At 41.0% G+C, this 23,117-nt stretch overlaps 1 protein-coding gene across 2 annotated transcripts in view; it reads right to left on the reverse strand.

Moving 5' to 3' along the window:
- The window catches only part of LOC139749927 (dymeclin), a 120,881-nt gene that overhangs the window by 49,163 nt on the left and 48,601 nt on the right, over positions 1-23,117 (reverse strand). For both annotated transcript variants that reach the window (XM_071664347.1, XM_071664357.1), the window contains exons 7-9: positions 19,881-20,069; positions 7,219-7,526; positions 540-653 (exon numbers count right to left, since the gene is read on the reverse strand). In XM_071664347.1, the coding sequence (XP_071520448.1) occupies positions 540-653; positions 7,219-7,526; positions 19,881-20,069 (611 nt within the window). The remainder of the gene's footprint in view (positions 1-539; positions 654-7,218; positions 7,527-19,880; positions 20,070-23,117) is intronic.

Below are 23,117 nucleotides of genomic sequence, written 5' to 3' on the forward strand. Positions count from 1 at the left end.
TATTCATACTTGCTGCCTTCATCCATTCCCGTCGCCATCATGCCACTCATGAAATGACATCCCCCCCCCCCCCCCCACACACACACACACACACACACACACACACACACACACACACACACACACACACAAACAAGCGCACACGCGCGAAGTAGCGCTAGAAAAAGACAACAAAGGCCACATTCGTTCACACTCAAGTCTCTAGCTGTCATGTCTAATGCACCGAAACCACAGCTCCCTTTTCACATCTAGGCCCCACAAAAATTTCCATAGTTTACCCCAGATGCTTCATATGCCCTGGTTCAAACAACTGACAGCATGTCGACCCCAGTACACCACATCATTCCAATTAACTCTATTCCTTGCATGCCTTTCACCCTCCTGTATGTTCAGAAGACATGTGAAAAATACATAGAAAAACAGATGGATTTGCATGGACCATCCTGCTGCATATCAACATATCAAATATACAAAGATAAAAATAACAGTATACGGTAGTCACAGTGCACCAATTCTACCACCAAGAATCTTCAACTCACCCTCATTTTGGTCATATTATAGGTGATGGTTCTAATAACGACCAAGATGAGAAGGCCTCCAAGAGAGATGTCACTAATAAGGCGTTCGGTATACCATGTGATGTTCTTTAATGGCTGAAAAAGGGAGAATACAATGATAAGCAATAATAAAAGACACAAACCATTTCTTGACATCAAGTACCTTATAAACAAATATCTCATATGGAAGCACCATCTCATAGTTCCAGAACACAGTTTTTTTTGTAATACAAGGAAGTAATGATGTATGACCTACTGTATATACTCTTGTAACCAGTGATCTCAAGAGACAATTAACCCAAGATATATGGCTGAAAAATCCTTCATTTATCATATATTTCATACAGCAGTCAATCTCAGTTTTTTTGAGACCCAACAACCCTAAAGTGACTGAGAGAGAGATGATTACTAATATATTGAAAAAAATTTGACTTAATGAGAATAAATCACTTATAATTGCAAGCAAGCTATACCAGATGAAACTATTCATTATTATACTTAATTGCTGTTTCCCACATCAGCAAGGTAGCACCCGGAAACACACACATTTATTTACTATACTTTGTCGCTGTCTCCCGCGTTAGCAAGGTAGTGCAAGGAAACAACCAAAAAGAATGGCCCAACCCACCCACATACACATGTATACACACACATACACGTCCACACATACACATATACATACCTGCAGGAAAGTCTACAGTTATGAAGAATGAGCTGCGTGAATTAAGTGTTGCTAAGTGTTACATATGACAAGGAGAGATTGTATGTTTGTGAACAGAATGCCAGTAGCCTACATGTTAATGAGGTAGAAAGAAAACACAGTTAACTGGGTCAGAGAAGTGCAACTTGACAACCAATAAAGTGCTGACTGACTAAGTAGATGTCACTAACCCTCCTGATACCCAGATGGGTAGTACTGGTAATATATCTCCCTGGTCGTAGGCTGCCTATCAACTACTACCTAATCTGCAACATGTTTACTTTTCTCATTTTGTTTTTCATAATTGACTGCTGTTTCCCATGTGTGAGAGGTAGCACCAAGAACATCCTAAGAAAGGCTGAATTCACCTGCATCCATTCTCTAGCTGTCATGTGTAATGCACCGAAACCACATCTTCCTCTCCACAACCAAGCATCACAGACCTTTCAATGTCTTCCCTCAGCTGCTACACATGCCCTGGTTCAGTCCACTGACAGCACATCAACCCCTGCACACCACAATGTTTCAGTTCACTCTATCCTGTGCATGCTTTTCTCCAAATCACATAACTCAAAATTTTTTCCACTATGTATACTTCTATCTTCAATTTGGTCAAACATCCCTCAACCCTCCCCTTGCTCCTTCCACTTCTGACATATATATCTGCTTTGTCAACTTGTCCTCACTCATTCTCCCTAAATGTCCAAACCATTTTGGCACAACCTCTTGCACTCTCTCAATGACACTTTCTTATTACCACACCTCTTTCTTATCCTTTTAGTACTTACTTAATCAAGCTACCTCACATACCATAGTATCCTTAAACATTTCATTTCCCACATATCCACCCTCCTCAACACATCCTCATCTATAGCCCATGCTTCACACACATAACATAGCTGGAACTATTGTACCTTCAAACATGCCCATGATCACCCTCAAATAACAACCTCTCATTACACACATTCTTCCGTGCTCCTAAAACCTTTGCCCCCCTACCTCACCCTATGACTCACTTCTGCTTCCATGGTTACATTTGTTGCCATGTCCACTCCCAGATAGCTAAAACACTTCACTTCCTCCATTTTTTCTCAATTCAATCTCACACCCCAACTAACCTGTCCCTCTACCTTGCTAAACCAAATAATCTTACTTTCACTTACATTTACTCTCAATTTCTTCCTTTCACATACTCTTCCAAACTCAGTCACCAGCTCTTGCATTTCTCACATAAATCTGCCACCGGTGTTGTATCATCAGCAATCAACTGACTCACTTCCCAGGCCCCCCTCATCACCTACAGACTGCATACCTGCCCCCCTCTCCAAGTCAAGCATTTAACTCCCTTACCACCCCAATCACAAGCAAATTAAACAGTCTTTGTGACATCACACATCCCAGCTGTAGACCAGCCTTCATGCAGAACAATTCACTCTCCTGTCTTCCTACTTGTACATAAGCCTTACAACCTTCTCACTGCTTCTAAAAACTTCCCTCCCACACCATATATTCTAAAATCTTCTGCAAGACATCTCTATCAACCCTACCATATGCTTTCTCCAGATCCATAAATGCCACATACAAATCATAATGTTTCTCTTAGCATTTTTCACACATATTCTGTAAAGCAAACATCTGATCCCCATATCCTCTACCACTCCTGAAACCACACTATGCCACCCCAGTTTGATGCTCTACACAAGCCTTCATCCTCTCAATCACTACACTTTCATACAACTTACCAGGTACATTCAACAAACTTATACATATGGAACACTCATTCTATCCCATTTGCCTTTATGCAACAGAAGTACTATACAAACTTTCCACCAATCTCAGACACCTCACCATGATCCATACATACAATGAAAATCCTAACTCATCAGTCAACAATACAGTCACCCCACTTTCATAAGAATGCAACTGCAATATCATCCACTTCAGACACCTTGCCACATTATATTTCATGTAAGACTAGCCCTGCCTTTTGTTAAAATGGTAGAAGCAATAGATAGAATTAGTAGGAAGGAGCATTAGGTATAAAAATTATGTAGATGTGGTAGGTAGAAACATTAGGAAGGAGCATTGGGTAGAAATAGTCAGTAGCAACATGAGGTAGTAGCCTCCTCAAACACTGCACTAGACTTGCCCTCTGCCAGTGACCTGTTAAGGGTGAGGTACTAAAGGCGTTCACTATTCATGGAGACTCTATTGCCATGGCCACCCCTCTTGAGGGAGTTCCACAATGGAACAGGCATCAGAGATACAGACAGATAGTTAAGGCCTTCACCACATCTCTCTTTACCAAACCACTCTTCTTGACTCTCTCACTTAACAAACCATCCCATCCAAACCCTCTATGTCTGCCATCCTACCATCACATTCAACAGTCCTTCAAAATTCCAACTGCATCTCCTCCTCACTTCATCATTACCTGTTACCACTTCCCCATTTGCCCCTTCAATGATGTTCCCATTTGCTCTTTTGTCTTATGCACACTATTAACTTACTTCCAAAACATCCCATAAAATTTATTGATACTTGCTCACTCCATATCTCTTTTGCCCTCTTTTTCAACCCCTGCACTTTCCTCTTTACCTCCAACTGCTTACTCTTATAAATTTCCTAATAATTTTCAATTCTTCCATGTAAATATTGTCCATATACCTCTCTTTTCTCTATCATTAGCAACTTCAATTCATTATTCTATCACTCACTACCCTTTCTAATTTGCCCACCTCCCACCTTATACATGCCTCACACATCTCTTGTACATGCTAGCACTGCTTCCTTAAATACCTCCCATTCTTCACCCACTCCTGTAGCTTTCAGAATCACAAGTCTTTTTTCCATGCTCACTTACTCTCACCACTCTCTTCTCACCCTTAATGTTTCTGCTTTTCTGAAAACCTCTACAAATCTTCACTCTAATTTCCCACCAGCTGCCATTCTCAGCATATTCATATCCAAAGGTCTCTCTTTTGCATGCCTTTCAACTGGTATGTAATCCAATAATGCCCAGTGACCATCTTTCCCAATTATCTACGTATACTTGTATATGTCCCTCCTTTTAAACCAGGTATTCCTGACCACCATTCCTTTTTCTGCACATAACTTGATAATCAGTTCACGATTCACCCTCAAATGCCACGTTAGTCACTTTCAATTTAAATCAGCCATCACTAACACCCAGTCTCTTACATCAAAACTGCTGACACACACACAGCTATTCAAAACACTTGCCTCTCATAATCTTTCTTCTCATGGCTAGGTACATAAGCATTAACAGTCACTTACCTCTTGCAAACCATTTTCATGTTTGCCCATACAAGTCTAGGGTTCTTTCTTTATGCTCTGTCACACACTCCCAAAACTCTTGCTACAGCAGCAGTGTTGCTCCTTCCTTAGCTAGAGCCCTATCACCAAACCCTGACTTTACTCCAAAGACATTTCCAAATCATTCTTCTCTTTTACCCTTGAACTTTGTTTCACTCAGAGCCAGAATATCCAGGTTTCTTTCCTCAAACATGCTACCTATCTTTCCTTTCTTCTTGTCTTGGTTTCACCCACACACATTTAAGCACCCTAGCCTGGAACTTCAAGGAGGATGGGCACTCCCAACCTGGCTCCATCTGGTCCACCTACTAGAAATTGAAACACAAGAAGGGGAGCTTTCTAGTACCCTGCTCTCACCCCCTTCATTCACCTTCTGTGACATTCAACGAATACAGAGAAAGAATTCTTTTCTCCTACTCCGTTTATGTACTGCTGTATAGAATATTAACAAAAATCTTTATCATATATCAAAAGCAGTGGTTGTTTTGTGAATAAAGTTTGCTGATTGAAATTCTTTGTTCTTCTGTTCTTTAACAATTCTTCTTATCAACTGAAAGCCTGTCTAATTTTCATGCGGAATCTTATTAGTTATGCATTTCAACCTGTAGGATATACTATTTGTAAAACAGTTGACCCCCCCCCCCTTCCTTTTAGCCTAAAAAGATGGTCTAAAAATCTGAAGGTTATGTGAGTATATTGACTGTATTATTGACTGGTTGGTAAGGTTATTTAATGTATGTATGACTCATGGTGAGGTGCCTGAGGATTGGTGGAATGCGTGCATAGTGCCATTGTACAAAGGCAAAGGGGATAAGAGTGAGTGCTCAAATTACAGAGGTATAAGTTTGTTGAGTATTCCTGGGAAATTATATGGGAGGGTATTGATTGAGAGGGTGAAGGCATGTACAGAGCATCAGACTGGGGAAGAGCAGTGTGGTTTCAGAAGTGGTAGAGGATGTGTGGATCAGGTGTTTGCTTTGAAGAATGTATGTGAGAAATACTTAAAAAAGCAAATGGATTTGTATGTAGCATTTATGGATCTGGAGAAGGTATATGATAGAGTTGATAGAGATGCTCTGTGGAAGGTATTAAGACTATATGGTGTGGGAGGCAAGTTGTTAGAAGCAGTGAAAAGTTTTTATCGAGGATGTAAGGCATGTGTACGTGTAGGAAGAGAGGAAAGTGATTGGTTCTCAGTGAATGTAGGTTTGCGGCAGGGGTGTGTGATGTCTCCCTGGTTGTTTAATTTGTTTATGGATGGGGTTGTTAGGGAGGTGAATGCAAGAGTTTTGGAAAGAGGGGCAAGTATGAAGTCTGTTGGGGATGAGAGAGCTTGGGAAGTGAGTCAGTTGTTGTTCGCTGATGATACAGCACTGGTGGCTGATTCATGTGAGAAACTGCAGAAGCTGGTGACTGAGTTTGGTAAAGTGTGTGAAAGAAGAAATATTTTTATATTTTTTTTTTATTATACTTTGTCGCTGTCTCCCACGTTTGCGAGGTAGCGCAAGGAAACAGACGAAAGAAATGGCCCAACCCCCCCCCATACACATGCACATACATACGTCCACACACGCAAATAAAGAAAGTTAAGAAGAAAGTTAAGAGTAAATGTGAATAAGAGCAAGGTTATTAGGTACAGTAGGGTTGAGGGTCAAGTCAATTGGGAGGTAAGTTTGAATGGAGAAAAACTGGAGGAAGTAAAGTGTTTTAGATATCTGGGAGTGGATCTGGCAGCGGATGGAACCATGGAAGCGGAAGTGGATCATAGGGTGGGGGAGGGGGCAAAAATCCTGGGAGCCTTGAAGAATGTGTGGAAGTCGAGAACATTATCTCCGAAAGCAAAAATGGGTATGTTTGAAGGAATAGTGGTTCCAACAATGTTGTATGGTTGCGAGGCGTGGGCTATGGATAAAGTTGTGCGCAGGAGGATGGATGTGCTGAAAATGAGATGTTTGAGGACAATGTGTGGTGTGAGGTGGTTTGATCGAGTAAGTAACGTAAGGGTAAGAGAGATGTGTGGAAATAAAAAGAGCGTGGTTGAGAGAGCAGAAGAGGGTGTTTTGAAATGGTTTGGGCACATGGAGAGAACGAGTGAGGAAAGATTGACCAAGAGGATATATGTGTCGGAGGTGGAGGGAACGAGGAGAAGTGGGAGACCAAATTGGAGGTGGAAAGATGGAGTGAAAAAGATTTTGTGTGATTGGGGCCTGAACATGCAGGAGGGTGAAAGGAGGGCAAGGAATAGAGTGAATTGGATCGATGTGGTATACCGGGGTTGACGTGCTGTCAGTGGATTGAATCAGGGCATGTGAAGCGTCTGGGGTAAGCCATGGAAAGCTGTGTAGGTATGTATATTTGTGTGTGTGGATGTATGTATATACATGTGTATGGGGGGTGGGTTGGGCCATTTCTTTTGTCTGTTTCCTTGCGCTACCTCGCAAATGCGGGAGACAGCGAGAAAAAAAAAAAAAACATTAAAAATATTTTTTTTTTTTTTTTTTTTATACTTTGTCGCTGTGATGATAACATTTTACCTGAAAATCAACAAATACGGACATAATTTACATATCAATACGTATACAAAAACTAATATCTAATGCAATGCTAATAAAAATAATTACTCACAATATCATGAATTGTTTTGTTGAATGAATCATCTTCTGACAGAATGAGCAAGATGATAAGTGACATATAGATGTGATGGGATGTGCTGTCTGGTGCATTGTACAGTGTGTGGAGGATTGGAAGAACCAAACTCTCCATGTCTGTTCGTGCCAAAACATAAGTGCGAAAATCCTCATTTTTGTGGAGGAGGAGGTAGAGGAGCAGCGTTGTCTGGTCATCATGAAGGTGAGTATATAAAGTCTTGTATAATGTTGCAAACTCTAATTTAAATGTTGCCACTGCCTGAGTTGGTGTGCTTTCTGCAGGATCTGTAAGAGATAAAAAAAAGGGTGAGGGTACATATAAGCTGTGATGTCATGAAGCACATTAAATAAAGAGTACATAAAAATGCCTCTCTCTACAATAAAGACTTCTTTCAAAACATAGGGGTGAACTGTGGGACCAATTGCCATAAAATCACAGTCATTCACTCGGACAACTGTCACACTAAAGTCTAAAATACAATACAGTGACCGTGGGCCCCCTCAAATTAGCTACCAGTTGTTGGCAAGTGGTGATTTGCAGGAAACTGCTGCAGTGATGGATTTCTCATTGCTTCAGATCTTTCTGCCACACAATTCCTATTCCAAATGACCACAGGAAAACTAACAAAAGGGAAGGTGGAATAGTAGTAGTCCCGAGAACTTTTTCATATTCATCTATTCATTGCCTATATACATCTAATTACACCTTATTACCTCTCCTGCCTTAAGGAGCTACAGCAGGATCAAGAGAGAAACTCTGAATGCTGGTGATAGTTTAGGAGAGTGTGAGAAAAGAAAGCAGAAAAAGACTGAATAAAAAGTGATGATCTTCAGAGGAGAGAAAAGAAAAAGGATGGTCTGGGAGAGTGTGAAAGGGGAAGACCTGGAGAACTTCATTTATTTTGGAGAGGACTTAGTGGCAGTATCATTCCCAATGAGGTTAGGACGTGCTGCTACTGCTGTATTGGCTCAAAGATTAGGAAATTTTTGAATTTCAGTGCCTGAAGGGTAATACTCTATTTTTCTGGAGTATCCAAGAATCATTCAGCCTTCTCATGGTGACCTCACTATCACACCCTTAGGGATGGAACAGATAGGAGAGGCATTCCAACTCCATCAGTGCAGTAGTAGTTTTTTAAAAACAGATAAACACTTGAGGTATGCTGAGGTCTTAGTTTTTTGGACAGTCTGAGAAACCTGCAAATTGAGGTCCCTGAGGATTGATTGGCAAAATGCTTGCTGTACAGTGCTAATGTATGAAGATAAGTTGAACAAATGTGAATGCTCAAATCACAAGGGTTTAAGTTTGTTGAGCATACTTGTTACACTGAAGAGAGTGGAAATTGTGAGGGTGGTGGCACGTACAGAGCATCAAATTAGGAAGGGACAATATGGCTTCAGCATTGGTAAAGGATGTGTGGATCAGGTGTTTTATTTTGAACACTCTGTGAGAAATACTTAACAGAAACAGAAGGATCTTTGTAAGGCAATTATGAACCTTGTCCCAAGGGATGGGGTTAAAAGAATACTGCCTACATATCCCCTTCATGTCACAGATGGCAACTATGAGAGGTAGGAGTGAAGAGTTGGAAATCCTCTCCCCTATGTATTACTTTCCAAAAGAAAGAACAGAGGAAGAGGCCAAATAAGGAGTTTTTCCTGAAAGGTTTAGTTTTCTGTTCTAAATGCAACATTGTTCAAGCAAGAAATGGTAAACTTATGATATAAACAAAAGAAAGAATTTATGGATCTCCAGAAAGCATATGATAGGGTTGACAGAGATGTTTGAAGAAAGTGTTGCGATTATTTGATGTGGAAGAAAAGCTACTAAAAGGAGTGAGGAACTTCATTTATAAGAATAAGGCATGCGTGTAAGTAAAAAGAGAGGGTGAGTGGTTCCAGAGGAGGGCAGGTCTGCAACAAGGGCATGTAACAGTAACATGGTTGATTATCTGATTATGGATGAGGAGGTTATCATTTATCTATTATACTTGATCACAATCTCATGCATCAGTGAGGTAGCACCAGGAAACAGACAAAGAACAGCCCATTCACTCATACACATATAAATATATATATATATATATATACATAAACGCACATACACGCACATATATACATACATACATACACATACACATATATATATACATACACATACATACATAAACATGTACATAACCATGCTTGCTTTCATCCATTTCCCAGCGGAAGCCTGCCCCACTGGAAACAGCATCACTACCTCCTGCTTCTACAAGGTAGTGCCAGGAAACCAGACAAAAAAAGCCACATTCGTTCATCCTCAGTCTCTAGTTGTCATGTGTAATGCACTGAAACCACAGCTCCATATCCAGGCTCCAAAGACCTTTCCATGGTATACTACAGACGTTTTACATGCCCTGGTTCAGTCTGATGAAAGCATGTCAACCCCAGTATACCACATCATTCCAATTCACTCTATTCTTTGCATGCCTCTCATCCTCCTGTACGTTCAGGCCCCTGTTGCTGAAAATCTTTTTCACTCCATCCTTCCACCTCCACTTTGGTCTCCCACTTCTCCTTATTCCCTCTACTCCTGATTCATATCTCCTCTTTGCTAATCTTTCCTCACTCATTCTCTCCATATGTCCAAACCATTTTAACACACCCTCTCCTGCCCTCTCCCTTTTTATTTCCACACATCTCTCTTACCCTTTCATTACTTACAAGATCAAACAACTTCACACCACAAATTGTCCTCAAACATTTCATTTCCAACACATCCACCCTCCTCTATACAATCCTATCTATAGCCTATGCCTTGCAACCATATAACATTGCTGGAACTACTATTCCTTCAAACATACCCAGTTTTGCTCAGAGATGACATTCTCTCCCACTCATTCTTCATTGCTCCCAGAATCTTTGCCCCCTCCCCCAACCTATGACTCACTTCTGCTTCCATGGTTCCATTCACTGCTAAGTCCACTCCCAGATATCTAAAACACTTTACTTCTTTCAATTTTTCTCCATTTAAAGTTACATCCCAATTAACTTGTCCCTCAACCTTACTGAACCTAATAACCTTGCTCTTATCCACATTCATTCTCAACTTTCTCCTTTCACATACATTCTCAAACTCAGTCACCAACCTCTGCAGTTTCTCACTCAAATCAGCCACTACAGCTGTATCATCAGCAAACAACTGACTCACTTCCCAAGCATCTCCAACAGAGTGCATACTCGCCCCTCTCTACAAAACTCTCGCACTTACCTCTCTGACCACCCTATCCATAAACAAATAAAACAATGATGGGGACATCACAAACTCCTGCCACAGACTGACTTTCACTGGGAACCAATCACTCTCCTCTCTTTCTACTCATACACATGCCTTACGTCCTTGATAAAAACTTTTCACTGCTTCTAGTGGCCTGTCTCCCACACAATATTCTCTTAAGACCTTCTATAAAGCATCTCTATCAACCCCATCATATGCCTTCTCCAGATCCACAAATGCTACATACAAATCCATCTGTTTTTCTAAGTACTTCTTACACACATTCTTCAAAGCAAACACCTGATCCACACATCCTCTACCACTTCTGAAATCACAGTGCACCCCTCTGTACATACCTTCACCCTCTCAATCAATACCCTTCCTTACAATATCCCAGGAATATTCAACAAACTTATGCCTCTGTAGTTTAAACACTCACCTTTATCCCCTTTGCCTTTGTACAATGGCACTATGCATGCATTCTGCCAATCCTCAGGCACTTCACCCTGATCCATACATCCACTGATTACCCTTACCAACCAATCAACAACAGTCACCTTTCTTAATAAATTCTACCGCAATACCATCAAAACCTGCTGCCTTGCCAGATTTCATCTTCAGCAAAGCTTTCACAACTTCTCCTCTCTTAACCAAAGCATTCTCCCTGACCCTCTCACTTTGCAAACAATCCAGATCAAAACACCCTATATCTGCCACTCTATCAACAAACACATCAAACAAACTTTCAAAATACTCACTTCATCACTACCTGTAATTACTTCTCCCGTTGCCCCCTTCACCGATGTTCCCATTTGTTCTCTTGTCTTACGCACGTTATTTACTTCCTTTCAAAACGTCTTTTTATCCTCCCTAAAGTTTAATGATACTTTCTCACCCCAACTTTCATTTGCCCTCATTTTCAACTCTTGACCTCCTGCTGCTTTCTTTTATACATATCCCAGTCATTTGCACTCCTTCCTTGTATCATCTGAACGCCTCTCTTTTCTCTTGGGGAGAGTGGGTCCACAGACTTCTGGGGATAGGGGTGCTTAGAGCTGAGTCAATTGCTCTCTGCTTATAACACAATTCTGGGGGCAGACCTGAGCAAGAAACTGCATAAGTTGGTCAGTGAGTGAAATGAGAAACCTGAGCGTTACTGAAAATAAATGCAGTTCAGCAGTGGAAACCGACAGGATGGTTGGATAGTGAGTTTGAAAGGAGAGAATTTGGAAGAAATGGGGTATTCTAGATACCTGGAAGTGGACACAGCAGTAGATGAAATTATGGGAGCTAAGTAAGCCATAAGCTGGGTGAGCGGTGTACTGATGGATGCACGGAAAGAATGGTCACTGTCTGCGAGGACAAAGATGAGTGCGTCAAATGGTGCTGTATGAAAGGAAGGTGTGGGTACCAGAAAATTAAGGTTAGAAAAGGGCGAATGTAATGGAAATTAAATGCCTGAGGACAATAAGTGACAACAGGAGGTTATAACAAGTAAGACATCACAGGGTAAGAGAAAATTACAGTAGTAGAACAAGTTTGGTTGCAAGAGCTGAAGAGAGTATGCTGAAAATGGTCTGAACACATGGAAAGGATGAATAAGAGAAGACTAAAAGGGCATATGTGTCGGAAGTGGAGGGAACAAGGAGAAAGGGGAGATCAAGGATAAGATTGAAAGATGGAGTGAAAGATGGTTCGAGTTAATGGGGCCTAAATATGCCTGGGGGATGAGGCATGCATGACATTGAGCAAATTGGAGCCATGTAGCATATATATATGGGGTGTCAAAAGCCTGAACCAAAGCATATAAGGTAGTTACAGGAAACCACAGAAATGTTTGAGGAGCTTGGCTATGGATAGCGGGATCTAATTTTGTTTCATCATAAAAGACATTTAGAGTGATTGAAAGCAAAGGATGCAATTCTGTCAGTTTCTGATGCTAAATAGCTATGAGGGAAATGGAGAACAAGTATTGAAGAAAAATAATGTAAGCATAAATGAGGAATATCACAAGTAAAATGCCACATTTTCTAATATTTCTTTGTTGTTATCAGCTGAACTGGTAGTATACTGAAATCACATCTATCATGCCTTAATATAGTTTAAATGAGTGACTTAACTATTTCATGCTGCAGGCGAAAGACCTAGCACCCCTTCCTTGCGAGAGAATGCTTTTTCAAAAACTTATAAAATAAAACATACTTTTTTAACTAAAAGCAAATAAAACATTTTATCCTGATTGTAGAAATACACAACAGTGAGTGTTGTTACCAAAACAGCTGCCACAAACTTAAAGAGCATGGGTGGCGGCAACAGGGATGGGCTAACAGATGCACAAGTATACAACTGTCTTTTTCATTATAAATCTTTTCTTACTTCATTATTCATTTATCAATTTATTTTATATCTATTATACTTTGTTGCTGTCTCCCGCGTTAGCAAGGAAGCGCAGGGACACAGACAAAAAGAATGGCCCAACCCACCCACATACACATGTATATACATACACGTCCACGCACGCACATATACATACCTATACATCTCAACATATTTTTTTTTTTTTTTTGCTTTGTCGCTGTCTCCCGCGTTTGCGAGGTAGCGCAAGGAAACATCTCAACATATACATATATATACAAACCTAGAGGTATACATATATACACCCGTCACCACCCAGCCACACATGAAATGACAACCCCCTACCCTCAAATGTGCACGAGGTAGAGCTAGAAAAAGACAACAAAGGCCACATTCGTTCACACTCAGTCTCTAGCTGTCATGTATAATGCACCGAAACCACAGCTCCCTTTCCACATCCAGGCCCCACAAAACTTTCCATGGTTTACCCCAGACGCTTCACATGCCCTGGTTCAATCCACTGACAGCACGCCAATCCCAGTATACCACATTGTTCCAATTCACTCTAGTCCTTGCATGCCTTTCACCCTCCTGCATGTTCAGGCCTCGATTGCTCAAAATCTTTTTCACTCCATCTTTCCACCTCCAATTTGGTCTCCTACTTCTCGTTCCTGCCACCTCTGACACATATATCCTCTTGGTCAATCTTTCCTCACTCATTCTCTCCATGTGACCAAACCATTTCAAAACACCCCTTCTGCTTGCTCAACCGCACTCTTTTTATTACCACACATCTCTCTTACCCTATTATTACTTCCTCGATCAAACCACCTCACACCACATATTGTCCTCAAACATCTCATTTCCAGCACATCCATCCTCCTCCACACAACTTTATCTACTGCGCCTCACAACCATGTAACATTGTAGGAACCACTATTCCTTCATACATACCCATTTTTGCTTTCCAAGGTAACGTTCTCGACTTCCACATATTTTTAATGCTCCTAGAACTTTTGCCCCCTCCCCCACCCTATGATTCACTTCCACTTCCATGGTTCCATCCGCTGCCAAATCCACTCCCAGATATCTAAAACACTTCACTTCCTCCAGTTTTTCTCCATTCAAACTTACCTCCCAATTGACTTGTCCCTCAACCCTACTGTACCTAATAACCTTGCTCTTATTCACATTTACTCTCAACTTTCTTTTTTCACACACTTTACCAAATTCAGTCACCAGCTTCTGCAATTTCTCACCCAAATCAGCCACCAGCACTGTATCATCAGCGAACAACAACTGACTCACTTCCCAAGCTCTCTCATCCACAACAGACCGCATACTTGCCCTTCTTTCCAAAACTTGCATTCACCTCCCTAACAACCCCATCCATAAACAAATTGAACGACCATGTAGACATCACGCACCCCTGCCGCAAACCAACATTCAATGAGAACTAATCACTTTCCTCTCTTCCTAAACGTATACATGCCTTACATCCTCGATAAAAACTTTTCACTGCTTCTAACAACTTGCCTCCCACACTATATATTCTTAATACCTTCCACAGAGCATCTTTATCAACTCTATCATATGCCTTACTTCATTACACACATAATATTGTAGTACACATTACTATTTGTGTTAACAGCAATTTTTTTCAGGGATATTCTCTGGAGTAAAGGCCCTAAAAAATTCTGTAGTAAAGGAATATAATCAACAGCTGCTTGGCAACACAGAGAAAAATGTCAAAGGCCATCATTTATCATACAGATTTGATTGAAATGTGTCAGAATTTTTAAACAAAGGAGCCATATATGTACCTGATGCACTGAAGAAATAAAATAAAAGAGGAAGACCTATTAGCAGGAAGTACTTAGTAAGCAGCCACTGACCAGGAAGGTAATTACCAGTACTACCCACCTGGGTGTCTGTAGGGTTTCTGATGGCTGCATAGTGAGCCAGCACCTCATTAGTTGTCACGTCGCACTCCTCTGAACCAAGTAGCTGTCATTCTTTCTGCCTCATCCACACAGGGACAAGTAGCAATCTCTCCACAGACATGCAATCTCTCCTTGTCACACAAAACACTTAACACTTAACTCACATAGCTCATTCTTTCTAATTCTGAATTTTCCTGTGGTGAGCTTTATGCACTAGCCCTGCCCTTATGTAAAATGATATGAGCAATAGACATAAGTAGTAGGTAGGAACATTTACATAGGAGCATCAGGTAGAAACATTAGTTACATGCAGTAAGCTGGAACATTAGGTGGGAGCATTAGGTAGAAGTAATAGGTTGGAAAACTAGGCAGGAACATTCAGCAGACACATTTGATAGTGTGAATTGGAACAACGTGCTATACCAGGATCGATGTGCTTTCAATGGACTGAACCAGGGCATGTGAAGCATCTGGGGTAAAACATGGAAAGATTTGTGGGGCCTGCATGTAGATAGGGAGCTGTAGTATTGGGGCATTACACATGACAGCTACAGACAGAGTGTGAATGAATGTGGCCTCTTTTGTCTGTTTTCCTGGCACTACCTTGCTGAAGTGGGGGGTAGTGATGCTGTTTCTAGTGGGGCGGGGCATCGACAGGAATGAATTAAGGCAAGCAAGTATGATAATATACATGTGTCTACATGTATATGTCTGTGTATGTGTATGTATAGGTATGTATATGTAGATATGTATATGTACACATATGGGCGTTTATGTATATATACGTGTATATGAGTGGAGGGGCCATTCTGTGTAAGTTTCCTGGTGCTACCTTGCTGACGCAAGAAACAGCGATTATGTTTAATGATTTTTTTTTTTTTGCTTTGTCGCTGTTCCCCGCGTTTGCGAGGTAGCGCAAGGAAACAGACGAAAGAAATGGCCCAACCCACCCCCATACACATGTATATACATACGTCCACATGCGCAAATATACATACCTACACAGCTTTCCATGGTTTACCCCAGACGCTTCACATGCCCTGATTCAATCCACTGACAGCACGTCAACCCCGGTATACCACATCGATCCAATTCACTCTATTCCTTGCCCTCCTTTCACCCTCCTGCATGTTCAGGCCCCGATCACACAAAATCTTTTTCACTCCATCTTTCCACCTCCAATTTGGTCTCCCACTTCTCCTCGTTCCCTCCACCTCCGACACATATATCCTCTTGGTCAATCTTTCCTCACTCATTCTCTCCATGTGCCCAAACCATTTCAAAACACCCTCTTCTGCTCTCTCAACCACACTCTTTTTATTTCCACACATCTCTCTTACCCTTACGTTACTTACTCGATCAAACCACCTCACACCACACATTGTCCTCAAACATCTCATTTCCAGCACATCCATCCTCCTGCGCACAACTCTATCCATAGCCCACGCCTCGCAACCATACAACATTGTTGGAACCACTATTCCTTCAAACATACCCATTTTTGCTTTCGGAGATAATGTTCTCAACTTCCACACATTCTTCAAGGCTCCCAGGATTTTTGCCCCCTCCCCCACCCTATGATCCCCTTCTGCTTCCATGGTTCCATCCGCTGCCAGATCCACTCCCAGATATCTAAAACACTTCACTTCCTCCAGTTTTTCTCCATTCAAACTTACCTCCCAATTGACTTGACCCTCAACCCTACTGTACCTAATAACCTTGCTCTTATTCACATTTACTCTTAACTTTCTTCTTTCACACACTTTACCAAACTCAGTCACCAGCTTCTGCAGTTTCTCACATGAATCAGCCACCAGCGCTGTATCATCAGCGAACAACAACTGACTCACTTCCCAAGCTCTCTCATCCCCAACAGACTTCATACTTGCCCCTCTTTCCAAAACTCTTGCATTCACCTCCCTAACAACCCCATCCATAAACAAATTAAACAACCAGGGAGACATCACACACCCCTGCCGCAAACCTACATTCACTGAGAACCAATCACTTTCCTCTCTTCCTACATGTACACATGCCTTACATCCTCTATAAATACTTTTCACTGCTTCTAACAACTTGCCTCCCACATCATATATTCTTAATACCTTCCACAGAGCATCTCTATCAACTCTATCATATGCCTTCTCCAGATCCATAAATGCTACATACAAATCCATTTGCTTTTCTAAGTATTTCTCACATACATTCTTCAAAGCAAACACCTGATCCACATATCCTCTACCACTTCTGAAACCACACTGCTCTTCCCCAATCTGATGCTCTGTACATGCCTTCACCCTCTCAATCAATACCCTCCCATATAATTTACCAGGAATACTCAACAAACTTATACCTCTGTAATTTGAGCACTCACTCTTATCCCCATTGCCTTTGTACAATGGCACTATGCACGCATTCCGCCAATCCTCAGGCACCTCACCATGAGTCATACATACATTAAATAACCTTACCAACCAGTCAATAATACAGTCACCCCCTTTTTTAATAAATTCCACTGCAATACCATCCAAACCTGCTGCCTTGCCGGCTTTCATCTTCCGCAAAGCTTTTACTACCTCTTCTCTGTTTACCAAATCATTTTCCCTAACCCTCTCACTTTGCACACCACCTCGACCAAAACACCCTATATCTGCCACTCTATCATCAAACACATTCAACAAACCTTCAAAATACTCACTCCATCTCCTTCTCACATCACCACTACTTGTTATCACCTCCCCATTTGCGCCCTTCACTGAAGTTCCCATTTGCTCCCTTGTCTTACGCACTTTATCTACCTCCTTCCAAAACATCTTTTTATTCTCCCTAAAATTTAATGATACTCTGTCACCCCAACTCTCATTTGCCCTCTTTTTCACCTCTTGCACCTTTCTCTTGACCTCCTGTCTCTTTCTTTTATACATCTCCCACTCAACTGCATTTTTTCCCTGCAAAAATCGTCCAAATGCCTCTCTCTTCTCTTTCACTAATACTCTTACTTCTTCATCCCACCACTCACTACCCTTTCAAATCAACCCACCTCCCACTCTTCTCATGCCACAAGCATCTTTTGCGCAATCCATCACTGATTCCCTAAATACATCCCATTCCTCCCCCACTCCCCTTACTTCCATTGTTCTCACCTTTTTCCATTCTGTACTCAGTCTCTCCTGGTACTTCCTCACACAAGTCTCCTTCCCAAGCTCACTTACTCTCACCACCCTCTTCACCCCAACATTCACTCTTCTTTTCTGAAAACCCATACAAATCTTCACCTTAGCCTCCACAAGATAATGATCAGACATCCCTCCAGTTGCACCTCTCAGCACATTAACATCCAAAAGTCTCTCTTTCGCGTGCCTGTCAATTAACACGTAATCCAATAACGCTCTCTGGCCATCTCTCCTACTTACATACGTATACTTATGTATATCTCGCTTTTATAAATAAATATAAAAATTATCCCTGGGGATAAGGGAAAAGAAAACTTCCCCTGTATTTCGTGCAAGTTGTAGAAGGCGACTAAAAAAGGGAGGGTGTGAGGGGCTGGAAATTCTCGCCTCCCGTTTTTTATTTTTCCAAATAAGGAAAAGAGAATGGGGCCAAGAGAGGATATTCCCTCTAAAACTCACTCCTCTATACATAACGCTACCTCGCAAATGCGGGAAATGGCAAATATGTATGAAAAAAAATATATAATGTAACAAATTACTGGGAATTTTAACAAGGCTGCATGGCAAGATGTGTATAAATCATGGCAATGTTGGGGATGCATTGTTAGCTTGGCAGTGTTGCAGCATGAACATTTATTCATTTGATAATCACATCATGCACGTATGCAACATGCTCATTTACTCTTATCACTCTTTTCTCACCCAAAATGTTTCATATTTTCTGAAAACCACCACAAATCTTCACTCTAGCCTCCACATGGGAATGATCAGACATTCCACCAGCTGCCCCTCTTGGCACAATCACATCAAAATGTCTCTCTTCAGCATGCCTATCAATTAGTATGTAATCAAACAATGCTCAGTCACCCTCTTTCCTACTCCTACACATACATTTGTGTATGTACCTCTTTTTAATGCAGTTATTTCCAATCATCATTCCTTTTAAAAACACAATAAGCTCTTCAACATTTCCATTCATGACACTGAATACCCATGCCTCCCAGTTATATCCACAACCACCACATTACTTACTTTTATATCTAAATCACCCATCACTAATATTCAGTCTCTTGCACCAAAACTGCTGACACACTCTCATCTGCTGCCAACACACTTGCCTCTCATCAACTCTCTTCTCATAGCAAGATTCATAAGCACTAATCATCATCTTCTCTCGCAATCCATTTCCATTTTTACCCACATCAGTCTAAAGCTCACTTCTTTACACTATGTCAAATAGTTACAAAACTCCTGCTTCAGCAGTAGTGCTATCCCTTGCTTAACTCTTGCCCTCAACCCTCAACTTTACTCCTAAAACATTTCCAAACCATTCTCCTTTACCCTTGCATTCCGTTTCACTCAGGGCCAGAATATTCAGGTTTCTTTCCTCAAACATACTACCTTTCTCTCCATTCTTCTCATTTTGATTACATGAAATACACATTTATATAATCAAACCTAAGCCTTTGAGGAAAATGAGCACTCTCTGCTTGGCTCCTTCTGCTCCATCTTTATGAAAGTGAAATACAAGAAGGGGGGTTTCCAGCCCCCCTGCCCCTTTAGTCACTTTCTATGACAAGCAAGAAATTCAGAAGTAAAATTCTTTCTTCCCTACTCCTACAATTTCCTTTTCAGAAAAAAAGTTCCTTCAAATGGTAAGACTTTTTTAAAATCAACAGAAAACTTAATGTAATGAGGGCACACAAAATATCTAAAGTAGCCAGTCAATTTGCTAAACAAGCCCATCTTAAAATAAGAAACTACTTTCCACATTTAATTACTGTTTTGGTACTATTGGTGGGATCATACTGGATCATGAATCAGAAAAAGGACAGCAAGGTGTTCGGGGCCTCATCAAAATATCTTTTCACTTTTACCAACACCCCATCCAAAACTTTTAGAAATGTACCATGGAAGTTCTGTGCGTGTAGAAGTGCTTGGCGATATGGATTCCTGGTGGTACGATCAGAAGTGTAGTGATTAGCTAGCACCAACAGCAGCAACACACTTTGTGATGCAAGTGGAGACTCAGGGCCTTTTTTGTTGATGTCCTCTCCACCCCCTACTAACCCTAGAGTTAATACATTCCAAAGTCCAGCTGAAAAAGAGTACGAAAGATGAAATTTTACATTTTAGATACACATCAATAAGTAAATGAAGCCTATATTTTCAAGTAAATCTGCTTAGATGAAAAGTTCATTCATTCAAAATCCAGCAGACCGGTTCCATTAACAGACAAGGAAAAACTGAATTTGACAAGCAAGCATTCTCATAACTTTAAACTCTATGCTTCATAAAAACAACTTCATAAGCACAATATAAATTTCACAGCTATTTTAAATCACTGATGAAGTGCGCAAATGGGAAAGTAACAAGTGGTGATGAAAGAAAGAGATGTGGGGAGTATTTTGAAGGACTGTTGAATGTGTTTGATGATAGGATGGATGGGGTATTTATGTTAGGGAGGTATGCATAGATTGAAAGTCATGAAAAGTGGTTTGGTGAAGAGAAGATAGGTCGTGAAAGCATTGTGTAAAATGCAAAGTGGATAGTATTGCTCTTAAATCTCTTACGAAAGGGAGTGACTGTGTTGTTGATTTTCAATGGATGTATGAATCACAATGAGGTGCCTGAGGATTGGTGGAATGCATGTCTAATACCATAGTACATATGGAAAGGGACAATAGTGAGTATCTGAATTATATTGGTATAAGTTTCTTGAGTGTACAAGGTAACCTGCATGGAAGAGTGGTAATTGAGAAGGTGGTGGCACATTTAAAGCATGTGACTGAGGAGGAAAAATGTGGTTTCAAGATTGGTAGAGGATGGATGGATTAGGTGCTTGCCTAGAAGAATGTGCAAGAGAATAACTTAAAGAAACAGTAGGATGAGTATAAGGCATGTGGCATTTTGGGATCTGGAGATACCATGCGATAGGGTTGACAGAGATGTTTCGTGGAAGATGCTTCAAATATATGGTCCGGGAGGAAAACTGTTACAAGCAGTGAGGAGCTTTTATCAAGAGAGCAGGGCATGTGTGTAAGCAGACAGAAAGGAGGGTGAGTGGTTCCAAGAGGTGGGTCTGTGGATGGAGGGTGTGATGTCACTATGGAATGTTTAATCAGTTTATGGATGGGGCAGTAAGGGAGGTGAATGCAAAGGGCTTGGATAGAGGAGCATGCTTTGAAGGCTCAGGGCCTGAAAATGCAGGAGGGTGCAAGGCATGCAAGGGGTTCAGCAAATTGTAACAGTTTACAAAGGGCAAAGATGGGTATGCCTGATGGTTTAGTAGTCTTGTCAGTGCTATGCTGGTGTGAGGTAAGAGCCTTAGACAAAAATGCAAAGAATAGGGTGAATGTGTTTGATATGACCTGTCTGACAAAAATACATGGTGTAAGGAGGGTTGATAAAATAAGAAACGATAGGGTAAAAGAGAAGTGTGGATGCAAGAGAAATACAGTCTGCTAAGAGCATGGGGCTGGGAGGTGAGCCAGTTGTTTGCTGATGATATAGCACCAGCAGATTCGAAAGAGAAACTGCAGTAGACGGTGTCTGAACTTGGGAGAGAGGCTGAAAGAAAAAAGTTGAGAGTAAATTTGAATAAAAGCAAGGTCATTAAGTTTACCAGTGGAGAAAGGTTAGCTGGAGTGTGAGTTTGAGTGGAGACAACTTCAAGGAAATGGAAAGCTCCAGAGACCCGGAAGTGGATGTGGCAGTAAATGGAGCCGTGGGAGCTAATGTAAGCCACAGGGTATATGAGGGTAAAACGTCTTGGGTGCACTGAGGAATGTTTAGAAAGAGATGTCATTGTATTCAAGTGCAAGGATGGGTATGCTAGATGGTATAGTACTCCCATCAGTGCTACATGGATGTGAGGCATGGGACTTAGACATTAATGTAAAGGATAAGGTGAATATGTAGGAAATGAAATGTCTAAGCACAATAAATAGTGTGCACAGGAATGATCAAATAAGAAATGATAGAGTAAGAGAGAGGAGCAATAGTACAAGGAATATGAATGAGAAAGCTGAAGAAGGTATACTGAAATGGCTGAGACTTACTGAAATATAAGTGAGAAAAGGATGACTAAGAGGGGGTTCACGTCAGAAGTAGAAGTAACAATGAAGAGGGTGAAACCAAAGAGGAAGTGGTAGGATGCAGTGAAAGATGCTTTGAAGGCTCAGGGCCTGAAAATGCAGGAGGGTGCAAGGCATGCAAGGGGTTCAGCAAATTGTAACAATGATATTTACAAAGGACAAAGATGAGTATGCCTTATGGTTTAGTAGTCCCATCAGTGCTATGTTAGTGTGAGGTAAGGGCCTTAGACAAAAATGCAAATAAGGTGAATGAGTTTGATATGATATGTCTGACAAAAATACATGATGTAAGGAGGGTTGATAGAATAAGAAAAGGTAGGGTTGGAGAGAAGTGTGGAAGCAAGAGAAATATGATGACTCTAATTACTATGAATGCACAGTCTCTCCAACTGAACAAAACAACAACCATTCTAAGAATCACATATGACATGCACGTGACATTCGCTCCCCAAACAAAAGCAACATAAAAACTAAGTGCCCTCAAAACACTAAGTGGCACCAGATTTGGAAAAGAAAAGGAATCCCTCAACTAAGATATCTTGGATAAACAATCCATCCACCTTTAGCTAAAATAGGCTATGCCTCACCAGTTTGGTCTTCCACAATTCCAAAAGCAATTACAGTGCAAAAAAGCTGCAAACCATACAAAATAGTGCACTCAGAACAATCACTGGCTGCCTCACAACCATACACACACAACACCTTCACGATGAAACAGATCCATTCAGTACAGACTCACTTCAAAAAGCTTAGCACCCAATTTTATGCATTAGCACCAGACCCCTCTCACCCAAACCACTCTACCATATAACTAACCATCAACACCTATGTAAAGATAAAAAGCTTACCCCTACCTTACACTCCAGTAATCTCTACTCACAGATTAACCTAATCCCAACAAACATAATACTAACAAACCAGATAAAAAATGAAATAACCCAGCAAGTTTTAAACAACTGTCCTCTCAACTCACTCTTAAACTCCAACCCACATGACATAAACCCATCAGAAACACATTCCCAAGATAAAGAAGAGTCACTCTCCTGCTT

This window comes from Panulirus ornatus, chromosome 1, assembly GCF_036320965.1.
Source record: "Panulirus ornatus isolate Po-2019 chromosome 1, ASM3632096v1, whole genome shotgun sequence".
NCBI classification, from domain to species: Eukaryota; Metazoa; Arthropoda; class Malacostraca; order Decapoda; family Palinuridae; genus Panulirus; species Panulirus ornatus.